Raw genomic sequence first — 12,388 nt, forward strand, 5'->3', positions numbered from 1 at the left:
AAAGCACTGAATCTGTTCTCTCCAATTGGACATGACTGTCACAATCCTTTTTTTTCTTCTTCTTCTTCTTCTTCCCTTCCTCTTAATGACCTCAAAGCTTGGAGAAGTGCAAAAGAGTTACTTCTCCAAAGAATGCTGATGCCTGGCTGGGTTAGGGTTTCTTCCTTATTTACAGTCATTTATGAACCGGAGAAAGAGTAACCATTAGGCTATGAGGAAAATACGTACCTAGCAGCAAAATGACGCATGCTAATATGGCAATTAAGGCGCCCATACTGAGTCCAATCGGAAGTACATAGGCTTCAACATTACAGGACTGGACAACACCGTCACTGCTGCAGCCGCAGACCCGGATGGTCAGGGTGCTGGTGCTGCTCAGAGGAGGATTCCCACTGTCACTGATTACAATTGGTAAAAGGTAGACTTCTTGCTTCTGGCGGTTGAATCCATTATGCTTTGCCAAAATGCTGAGAGAATTATCTGGAAAAAAATGAAAATTACAATAGTTGGCATCATTTCAAAACAGCTGCCCGAACACCACTTGCTTTTCTAGTTCATAAATCCTCTGCAAACCTCAGGACAGTCCCAACTCTGCTGAACCGCTCGAGCTCTCTCCGCCTCCCCTCTTCCCACTTTCCCAACTGGCATCTGGACCAAAACATCCATACCCTAAAAGGTTTAATGAATAGGGCCTCAGGGTAAGCTAATGGCGTTTTACCATCCCCTTGTAAATGCAAAGGACTTCTTTTACAAAAATAATCTTCAGGTGTCCTTTTAGACACACATTACCCCACATCCCCATAAATAAGTTTTATTTTCTCATTTATCCTGATAATACAAAATTGACTGGGCAGAATTTCACCACATTTGAAAGTCATGTTTGACAAGCTTTGTGTTAAAAGATAGACTATTAGAAAATATAGCATGCAAAACAATTCACTTTGACTCCCACCAGTACCTAGAAAGAGTTATTCATGCCCTAGAGCATTTATACTAAGATATAACAAAAGTTCCATTTACTGTCAATTGGAGGAGATACGCCACCTACTTTTAAATTCTGTAGAGAAGACTTAGAGTGGTTGCACAAATAAGAATTAAATGAGAATTCACAGCAGGCGATTCATTTTTCATGTATTAATTAGTTGTATGGAAATGCATATTGGTTCTGGAGCAACACTTAAGGGCATTCACGCAATACTTAAGCGCATGCTTCAGTTCAAAGTAGAACTGGTCAGTGAGAAGTGATTAGTCCCATGTTAGCCCTGTGATCGCAGAATTTCACCCCCAAAATGAACTTTTGATTGTCATTCATCCCTATCTCATGAACTGTAGTCGCATATGTGTGTGTGTGTATATATATATGTATGTATTTGTGTATGTATGTGTGTGTATATATATAAATTATATATCTATTTTCTCATTTTGATTAATGAAAGACATGTCTGCTCAACATAGTAACACTGTTATTTGACACTGATATTCTAGCCAAAAGCAAGTAAACATATCTTTGGTTAATATGTGCATTATAATTTGGGAAAAATGATTATTTCAGTTGGGATTTTTTCAAATACTGGCAAATTTGCAGACCCCAGAACACTTGGCTGCCTCATGGTTGCATATTAGAGCAGGCAATCCACACCACTGCTGTCCAATTCCTGGTCATCAGTGTCCTGTTGTTTCCAGAATACTCAAATGCTTAGATATCCCACTCAAATGATTTTAAGTAAATGTGTTAAATCTTCTATACCATACAGTATTATACCAGAATTCAAAAAAAGTGGCAGACATTCCCTAAAACAGATATATAAATTATATTTGGTTTTGCTTTGTTTAAGATATAAGTGGACCTACAATGCCTTGCTAGTAAGCAGTCAAACAAACAAAAACTTTGATTGAGTTAACAGTTTTTTTTCCTAAATTTCTTCTGGTGGTGCCTCATTATTTAGTAATTTGAAGAATGAAAAGAGGTTTCTCATGGAGGTAAGCAGTGATATTCCAAATGATCTAGTAGTCTTTATTCCCATAACACAGAAGGAAATATCACTAAGCTAAAAGCAGAAGAACATTATCTCAAAACAAATACAGAATATATAGCTGTGTTATATTTCCAGAAAGTGTGTGACAAGTTTGAGCGCAGTTCATTAGTACAAGGAACATTTGTGGATGATTTCATATACCATAGTTCAAAACAGAAGATGGGAATTGTTCTTCAAGATGCAATTAATAAAATTACAATGAGGCTTTTATCTTTTTGTGGTTAACGCTATTTATATGAGAAACTATCTTTGCATACATATTCTTTCTTTAAAACAATCTATAATGATAATTTAGGAACTGCAACAAGAATATTACTCATTGCAGAACAAAGCTGTCTCCTTTATTACTTAGAAAAGCACTGGTGGGTCTAACACCAAACTCCTATTTTTCACTACTCTTGGCACCTGCATATGTTGTTCCCCTTCTATATAAAGAAAATAATTGACTGAGTAAAGGAAGCCTATGAGTCCTTTTTGCTGAAATTTACCTTCTACCTCCAGGCAAAGTCAATTCCCTATTTGCCTATTAATATTATTTTTTACCCTATTTTGATTGGTGCTTGCAATTATTAATTATTTAGTTGAGTTATTTTATTAGGCCAAATTGAATTGTCATTATTTTACCCATAAAAACATTGAATATTAGCAGCTCCACACACTTTGAATTCATGTATTTGAAATACATTTTTTAATCTACACGTTGCCAGTATCTTTAACAAAATTCTGGCTTCTTTCTTTAAAACATATGACGCCTTTTCATTTTATTAAAGTTTTAATCTCAATGCAGTCAATCTAGCCAGTCATTAAACAAATAAACAAGCAAATTAGAAATAACAAGCCTTAAGTGGAGGGTCAAGATTTGTTAGTCTCTATAAATGTCCAGTTTTCAACAAACAATTATTAGAATAAATACAGAGAAATAAGAAAGCATGACCATAAACTAGGGGGAAAAAAAAAGAGGCAGGAAAAAGAAAGTGTCCATGAGAGCAAACAGATGTCAGATTAAAGTAAGACTTCTAAAGAGTCATTATAAATGTGTTCAATGAACTGCAGTAAACCATACAGAAGGAAAGGAAAGTATGATGACAACGTCACATAAAATAGAGACTATTAATAAAGAGACAAATATTTTTTTAAAGAATGCATTGGAAAATATGGAGTTGAAAAGTACAGTAACTAAAATGAAAATTTACAATAGCTAAACTGTAAATTTGAATTGGCAAAAACATTAGTGAACTTGGAGACAGATCAATAGAAAATACGCAAGCTGAAGAACAGAGAGGGAAAAAAAAGAAAAAAAATGAATATAGCCTCAGAAAAAATGTTGGACACCATTAAGTGCACCAACATACCTGCAATGAAAATACTAGGAGACAAGAAAAGAAAAATTATGGCTGAAAACCTCAAAACTTTTTGAAAACACTAGTCTACACATTCAGAATGTTCAACAAATGTCAAGAAGGTAAACACAAAGAAAGTCACAAAGAGACATATAGTAAAAAATGCTGAGAGTCAGAGACAAGAAGAATATCCTGAAAGCAAGTGAAAATTGAGTCATCACTTCCAAGGGAACCCTAATAAGATTAACAACTGAATTTTTATAGAAACAATGGACACCAGAAGGAAGAGGGATGGCGCATTCAAGGTGCTCAAAGCAAAAACTTTCAATCAAGAGTCATATATTCAGCAAAGCTATCTTTCAAGAAAAAAATGAAATAGAGACATTCCCAGATAAACAAAAAACTGAGGGAATTTGTCACCAGCAGACACGCCTTGAAAGAAACAGTAAAGAAAGTTCTTCAGACTGAAAGAATATAACCCCAGATGGTAATTCAACTCTACATTAAAAACAAAGAGCATCAGCAAAAGTAATTATGTAGTTATAAAAGACAGTATAAATGCATAGTTTTTCTTTTATTTTCTTAACTTTTATAAAGCAGTGGTGTAAAACAGTACATACGTAATACATTGTTGAGCATGTAATATCTAGAAATTCAAAAGTAATAGTTTGGTATTTCAATATCCTACTTTCAGTAATGGATTAAAAAAAAAACTAAATGGAAATAAGTCAAGAAATAGAAGATTTGAACAACAGTATGTACCCACTGTACCTAACATATCTGTAGAATACTCCACCCAAAAACAGGAGAATAAATATTCTTGTCAAGTACACATGGAACATTCTGCAATGCAGACATTAGGCTAGGCAATAAAATAAACCTCCGTAAGGATGTAAATAATACAAAGCGCAGTATCTGACCATAATGGAATGGAATTAGATACCAATAATAGAAAAAATTGGGGGAAACTCACAAATATGTGGAAATTAAACAGCGCATTCCTCAATAACCAATGATTCAATGAAGAGATCAAAAGGAAAATTAGAAACTGTTGTGAGACAATGTAAATGAAATTGCAGCCAATCAAAATGTAAGGGATACAGCTATAGAGGTTCTTAAAGGGATACTTATAGCTTTAAATACCTGTATTAATTTTTTTCTTATCTTACTAACAAGAACCTCAAATACAATTTTGAGTATAAGAACTTATGGTAGGCAAAGGGGAGGGGTGGGTATAGCTCAGTGGCATAGAATATGCTTAGCATGCATGAGGTCCTGGGTTCAATCCCCAGTACCTCCATGACAAAATAAAAATTAAATTATTTTAAAAAGCAGTTATTGTAGACACCTGTATCTTGCTCTTGATATTAAAGGAACAACTTTTGGCTTTCAAGTTAAGTAAGATGATCAATGGTGTTTATTTGAAGATACTTTTTGTAACTGTTTGTTTACATGCACTCTCATTTTAAATTTTTTTTCTTTTTTCTTATTTGTCTGACAATGATGCAAAGGGAAAAGACAGTCACATCAAGGACAGTAACTTAGCTGGCTTCAGTTGTATTATTGCATTATTTTAAAACCTTCGTTTCAGTCCTTTGCATGCATTTCCATGTTATACCATCTTGTTGTCCCTGCAACTTAAACTGTTCTACCTTTATGGTTTCTTCTCTTACTTGTTATATTTATTGCATTTTTTTGAGCATAGCAAACAGAAGGTGATACTTTGATAGTGATTTATTAGAGAAAACACAGACATTTTCTAAAAAATGAAACACAAAGATGAAATGATCATTGAAATCCCATAGACACATGTCTTGTGATTTTTTTTTTTAAATCAAATCTCTTAAAGCTGAGTATATAACAACAGAGTTTCAAGACAGATAGAAAGATGTGTCAAGGTCCATTTAAGAAGAGGGTAGACCAAAAGCATTTGAGGTTCTCTAGGGTAGACTAATATCCAGTTGGATGGAGTATAATGGCCGATCGCTACCCACCTAGTGCAGTTGTGTTGCCCTGAGATAGAAATACACCTTAACCTTACCACCTAGTTCTCTGATACTCTCACCTATTCAGATATGTGTCTTCCCTATTATTTCTCTCAGTTAGGGATGTTCTCGTTTTCCAACCCCCCTTGGAATGTGTTGCTTATGAGCCTTACACCAAGTTGATGAGTGACTCCATCTTCAGAACCTTGGCTTCGTATTCCCCACCAGTTTATTTCTGTTTATGACTGACTGTTGGAGGAAAGATCATGAATGGGAGTTAAAACGGACTTATAGTACGAGGCATACTTTGAGTGATAATATTCCTAAAATAGTGGTATAGTTGGATTCCTTACTTCTTGGCTGAGTAACACAAGGTATAAACCAAATAAATAGTAAAGAAGGGACCAGGTAAACAGTAGGTGCATAGGTTTGCTTGGTTTCAGATAGCACATTACAGTTATGCCATTATGTATGAAATTTCTTTCAGATTCTGACAACAGATTAATTTTGAATAAAAATAGTTACTCATATCTTTAGTTTTTGTTGTTCTGTTTTTCCAGAGCGTTTGTTGGAATTTTACTGGAAATTTTTAGAGGCTGTAACAAAGGTGGCCGTCTTAAAATTAAATTCTTAGACTATTTTATGCAGTAGTTCCAACATTATAGAGACAAATAGATAATGTTCAATAAAATATGTGCATCGTCTCACTAGATTCTAAGCCCCTCGAGGGAGACTAGCCTTACTCACAGCTCTGTTTCCAGTCTCTAGCGCAGGACTTGGCACAGGACAAAGATTCTCATAACAACACTCGTCACATTGTTTAACCTACTTTTAATTGGAATGATTTCACGTCTCCCCTCTCTGCTTTCTATGTTCTAGCCGTCCTGGTCTTTTCTGAGTCAGGGGTCTTCTGTTTTCAGATTTGCTCTTTCTTCTGTGCGATAGTCTCTCCACTTCTTAGCTTTCATTCGAGTTATTGATATTTATGAATTATTTTTGTTCGTGCTTAAATGTAACTTCTTCAGGGATAATTTCCTTTACTGGTTGCCCCCAATTTCCCTAGATGAATTAGTTATGTAATCTTCTATAAGCCTTTTTATTTTCATTAAAAATTTCTTGCAAAGAAGTGGTATCATAATGGGGATATGATCGACACTGGAGATACAGAAATCAGCTAGGGAACTTCCAAGTAACAAATAACCAACTGAAGATGCATAATGAATACTCAGCAAATATTTGCTGAATAAATGAATAACTAAGTAATCATTAGCCGTATTTTGTGGGGCTCATATTTATTTCCATTCATGTTATTTTGTCATAGGGGGAGTATATGTAGTTCCAAATAAGTTAGTGAGAAAGTTCAATTTCAGGCTATTGGAAAGGATATATGTATAGCCTGGGGTCTTATATGGAAATTTAAGAGAAATATTGATGGTTTCCAAGTCTTTCTCTAGACATGCCTTATATCATGTAACATGGGCAATAAACTGAAGGATGCATACATTCAAATAGAGAACACTCAGAGAGGAAGAAAAATTGCTCTAAAATATCTGAAATATCATCATCGATAGGGGTGCACACCAGAGTTCTCTTTTACTGAGCTGAACTTGTATGACTTAGCCCTACATTCAGAGAGGGGCTCATAGGCTAAATAGGTATCTCCTATGGTTGGTCTAGGAGGTATCTTTCTCTTTGATTCTTCATTATTGATAGTCTTGGAATCATTTGGAATCGGAAATCAAAGGACTGTCTTTTACAGAATATTAACCGTCTTATAAGACAAGTTTCCTTTAGTAAATTAGTCAGTAAGTATTTATTATAGACTGAATGTTTGTGTAGCCCCCAAATTCATACGTTGCAGTCCTCACCCCGAGGGTAGCTATATTTGCCAAGGGAGCCTCCTGGGGAAGTAATTAAGGTTAAATGAGTTTATAAGGGTGGTTCCCTGATCCTGTAGAATTGCCGTCTGTGGAATACAGAGACACCAGAGAGCTCACTCTTTCTCTAGCGGTTGCACAAAGAGGTCACGTGAGCACACAGCCAGATGGTGGCCACCTACAAGCAGTCAAAAAAAGTTTTCAAAGTGAAGCATGTCTTGCCTACACTTTGACCTTGGACTTCCTAAGCTTGAGAACTGTGAGAAATAAACGTGTGTTGTTGAAGGCAACCAGTCTGAAATACTGCATTATAGCAGCCTCAGCGCACTAAGATAGTACTATAGTCATTTGTTAACTCTATATGGATACCCCATGAAAAAACAAAAAGCCTAGCCAAAGAGACAGACTGCCTGCCTGAATAATTCTTCAACTTTGTGTGATTTTTCCCACAGTCATAAGTTCTTTCGTTCCTTCCGTTTATTTTCTTTGTGTTTTAATAAAACAATAGTCACCATTATTTTTGCTGTTACTATTTAAATATGCCATGTTCTTTCCACATTATCTAGTGTTGTTTTCAGGTAGAATAAAGCAAGTGAATCTAAATTCTCTATTTGTTTCGGTGTTTCATCTGTTGTTGTTGCCCTGATGCAGAAATTTTACTTTGGTCTAGGTCCTATTTGTTTGAAATCACAGAGCTAGGGCTTTTGTTTATCCTGTCAGATGTAAGCAAGAAAAGGAGCCAAAGTTAATGAAGGCACTTGCCAGACAAGTATTTATGACAAAAGAATAGATGAAGAGAAGATCAGTAGATATTATGCCTTTCTGAGAAATATCTCTTGTCATCTGACTTGCAAATTTAATTCAGATTTTCTTGGTTGAGTCAAATGGAATGAAAATGGCAAAAAGGCCAAAACAAAGGGAAAATGACACTCTGCTCAGTAGGTATGGACAAGAGATTTAATTAAGTTCTTATCATTGTGTTGTGTCTGTTATTTATTTCTAAAAACCTACCAAAGCAATAAAGATACCCAGTCCATGAGATTTCAGCGTACTGGATGCATGTATATACAGTTTCTAATATCTTGGAGTAAGAAGCAAAGATCATGACACCTACACTTCATTTATATATTTTTCCTCTAAATACTAAGTCTTGTTGGAAACAATCAGGCTGTAACGAATAAAAAGTAAGACTCTGTGAAGCCAGTCTCCTTTGTATCTCCAGTACCGTTATAATTTCCTACCTAATTCACTGAAAGTATACCAACATACTAAATCTGCAACATGCAGCTGGATGTTCTGAGCCACCTAATTAGATCATTTGTCATTCTTTTATCTTTTTTCCTCATTAGATAGTGCAGCATGCGACCTAATGTCAATAATCTCAATGTTTATATGAATGGTGACTCATTACCAAATTTCCTAATATTTAATGATAAGGTATGTATATCTACCTAACTGTAAAATATTGACGAAGTTTGACTTTGGCTTTAGAAAAACCATCACTTTTCCTTTAGAAGTCCCTAGACTAATACCAAAATTAGTGTTTATTCAACATTTTACAAGTACACATAGAATAAATAAGCACTTTTTTAAGAGAAAACAAAGACTCATTCTACTATAACCATGCAGCACTACAATTCTATAAATATCTTAATGGTTGGCATTTTGCAGAGGAAGGGTACAGAGGATGGGCTATGCTTTTCACTTTACAAAAGTTAGGACTCATTAAGTAATCTGTGAAACTTAAGCAGCTTCTAAAATTCTTTAAATTCTTTTAGGCTATATATAGTTTTCTTAAATGGTAAATATAAAAAGAAATATTTTCTGAGATCATATGAAGATAGCGTTCAGTGTAGTGGTCTGAACGATGACTTCCAAAAAGACACGTCCATGTCCTTCTTGAAACCTGTGAACGTTACTTTACTTGGGAAAGGGTCTTTGTAGATGTAATCAAGTTAAAAATCTTGAGATGAAGCATTCATCTGGGATTAGCTGGTGGACCCTAAGTCCAATTGTATGTATCTTTGTAAGAAAGTCCAGTAACGAGTCTTCATAAGAGTAAAGTCAGAGGGAGATTTGACACAGAGACGAAGCTAGAATGTGACCACAGAGGCAGACGCTGACATGATGTGGCCACAGCCACAGAACCCCTACAGCCAATAGAAGCTGCACAAGGCGAAGAATGAGTTTTCTTCCAGAGTGTCTAGAGGGAGTGTAGCCCTGCCAACACCTTGATTTCAGACTTCTGGCCTCCAGACTGGGAGAGAATAAGTTTCTGTTATCTCAAGCTTCCCAGTTTGTGGTAATTTGTTATGACCGTCCTGGGAAACTAATACAGTTGGTAAATCTGATTAAATATTATTTCCAGAGGCAAAGCAGGCATTCTTATGGCCATTTTACATATGAGACACATGTTTTTTGAAAGATAAAATGACTTACTCAAGGTCCCTCAGCTGACAGTTAAGAGCTACAAGCAAGTCCAACATGTTCCTACATTTTCTCTGTCATCTTAACAAAGATCACCTCAGAAAGCAAGGGTGTATGGGCTCTAAGAGGGTTATATTAAAAGTCACAGATAAGATGAAAAAGCAAAAGTGTGTGGCAGGAGGTGTTTCCATGCCACGCCACCTTTATCAGAGACAAAGTAAAAATTAAGTGGTTGAGGCTATTGGTAAGCAAGAATATAGAACTGTGGAGACATCAAAAGGTTTTCAGTGCAACGCTCTATAGATCTAAGTCCCATATCTTGAGAGTCAACATAACATAGTATTGCATAACATAACCTTGAATTAATTATCAAGAAGTAATCAGTTTTGGTGCCGGAGAGGAACTCGAGCAGAGCAAAGTCCAAGCTCCATGTTAGATATAATCACACTGCTCAAGGTCTTCTGAGTTTGATTATTTTTCTCCTGCACTTAATTTGCACATTTGCTCTGACTCACAATGCTCCATGTACCTTATGCAGATCCTTTAGCGCTCAAAGGAAAGGCAGATTTATCTCACTCCAGGCACCAGGGAACAAGAAATGAAGATTAATATTACCTTCATTTTATCTGAGGAATACCTGCATTAACTAACCCGCAAAAATGAAAACTATACCAAGAGCCAATTTCTATTTTGTTTGAATGGAAAACTTTAAAGTTTTTACAAATATCAATAGATCTGGAAAATAATATTTTTATCTATATGGATTTGTGCAAAACTGAAAAATGCATTGATATTTTTTTAAATACACAGCTACTTAGGGAAAAACAAACAAAAACAAAACAAAGCAATACCAATGCCCTTAGTGGAGTTGTGAACATTTCAGAAAACAACCTAATAGTGGTGAAAAATCTGGACATTGGAAAGCTAGCTTTGTCAGGAGAGTGACTTTTTCATCACATCTCTATTGACTGAATAGACATCTCCAAGTATTTAAGAAACAGAGAGATTAATTTTACACTGGAGTTGATAGATTTGTGGTCATTAACATACTTGATATATAGGGTAGTTGGACCAGGAAGTAAGATTGTTTTAAAACAGCAGTTAAAGTGAAGCGTACGTTGTGTATAAGATACTGAAATCATTAAACATAATGAATGGAGAGCTGAGGATATAAAAGAAAAGAAGTACGAAAAGCAGTTTGTATTCTAAATAACCTGCTTTGATTCAAAGGAGGTCAGGTACCCCTGGAAATCATCATTTCGTTAGATACAGATGAGAGAGGCTTTAAGGACAGAGTGGCATGTGGGTTGACTTTAGAGAACAGGGCTGGTTTGTTAAGCAGGGGAAATACAGAGAATGGCATCCCTTTTTCTCCCTACGACTCCCATGTTTCTGATCCATAGCATTCTGTCCTCAGCCTTTTTTCCCTAACCTCTTTAAGATCTGTTTGAATCTGATTCACTTATCTTATTTCAGATACCAGACAAATTTTTTTTTTCCCTAATATCTTAGCCCCGTGCCTTTTCCACTTACCTACTGCGTATGTCCACCTGGACGTTCAGTACCACAAATTCAACCTTTCAATAATGATACTAATCATAATTAATGCCTATTCTCCATTTCCCAAAATCTCTTTCTTGGTCCCATTTCTCACATTCTCTTTCCTGCCGCATGATTCTGTGCATCCCTCCCCTTTTATCCACTAGCCTCACCTCTTCCTTTTCAATGCAGGGAAGTTCTGTCATCCTGTAATCAGCTGAAAAGTTACTGCTTCCTTTATAATGGAGACAAGGACTCTGGAATATCTCATCCAGAGATGTAATGGAGATTTGATTATAAAGTAAATATAATGGTTTTAATTAGCTTGTTGAATAAATACATAATAGTCATCAGTGAATATGAGTAAGTCAGTGTGTAACAAGAGACTCGGAAGGCAAAGGGGTACCTTGAGAAGTCCAAAATGTATCCGACATTACATACATAGAATGCAAGTGCAAGAATCATCCTCACTGTTATGTTTATTATTACATTAATTTTAACAAGTGCCCATTACATACTAGGCTCTGATATATTTGATAGACCTTGGCACTCTAATTTTCAAGGCTTTTTGATGATCACCTGTGTCTGAGCAAATATTCCCATAAACAGAAGCCAACTTAAAAATTCAGGCAGTAATTCAGATACAAATATCTGAGCATGTTAAAAATGCATATTCTTGGATTTTACTCTGAATCAACTGAGGAAGAATTTCTGAGGCTAGGCCCTGGACATCTGCATTTCAAATAAATTTTGTTTGCATAAAAATCTTCTGGGATGCCTGAGAGCCATTCTATTCTATTCTGCTTCTTTCCTTGGGCGTTAGCAGTGGTTAATGGCTTGGCCCAAGCCCTCAGAGGCGCCACTGGGGAAACTATTATGCTCGGGGTTCTGTAATCCAGCAGGGGTAGCGGCTGATAGCAGTTTTCCTGCATAATTCCTTCTCTCTGGTTTAGTGGTAAAATAGCTGCTAAAAAAATAAGGGAAATGATTGAAGAAAATGTGGCATCCTACAGTGAGCTGAAGTCCAGTGTTTGTCCTTGAATCATTTTAAAGTTTAATATGTTACATTGAAGCAGCTTGGCTAAACATATATCTTTGGGCAGAAGTCTTAATATACAGTGAAGGCAAGAGGATGGAAGGCAGTTATGTAGATAAAATTATCATTCAAGCAGTGGTCCCATTAT

The 12,388-nt window shown here is 35.8% G+C and overlaps 1 protein-coding gene and 1 long non-coding RNA gene across 4 annotated transcripts in view; one reads left to right on the top strand and one right to left on the bottom strand.

The window, feature by feature from the left end:
• LOC116665770 overlaps positions 1-12,388 on the top strand; it is a 128,083-nt gene that overhangs the window by 19,281 nt on the left and 96,414 nt on the right. The gene's annotated exons all lie outside the window — the stretch shown is intronic.
• The window catches only part of CDH8 (cadherin 8), a 313,666-nt gene that overhangs the window by 3,243 nt on the left and 298,035 nt on the right, over positions 1-12,388 (bottom strand). For 2 of the 3 annotated variants that reach the window (XM_032486452.1, XM_032486453.1), the window contains exon 11: positions 229-480. In XM_032486452.1, coding sequence (XP_032342343.1) covers positions 229-480 — 252 coding nt within the window. Of the gene's footprint in view, positions 1-228; positions 481-12,388 lie in introns of those variants that run through there. The other variant, XM_032486454.1, reaches the window with a different exon arrangement.

This window comes from Camelus ferus, chromosome 9 (assembly GCF_009834535.1).
Source record: "Camelus ferus isolate YT-003-E chromosome 9, BCGSAC_Cfer_1.0, whole genome shotgun sequence".
NCBI lineage: Eukaryota > Metazoa > Chordata > Mammalia > Artiodactyla > Camelidae > Camelus > Camelus ferus.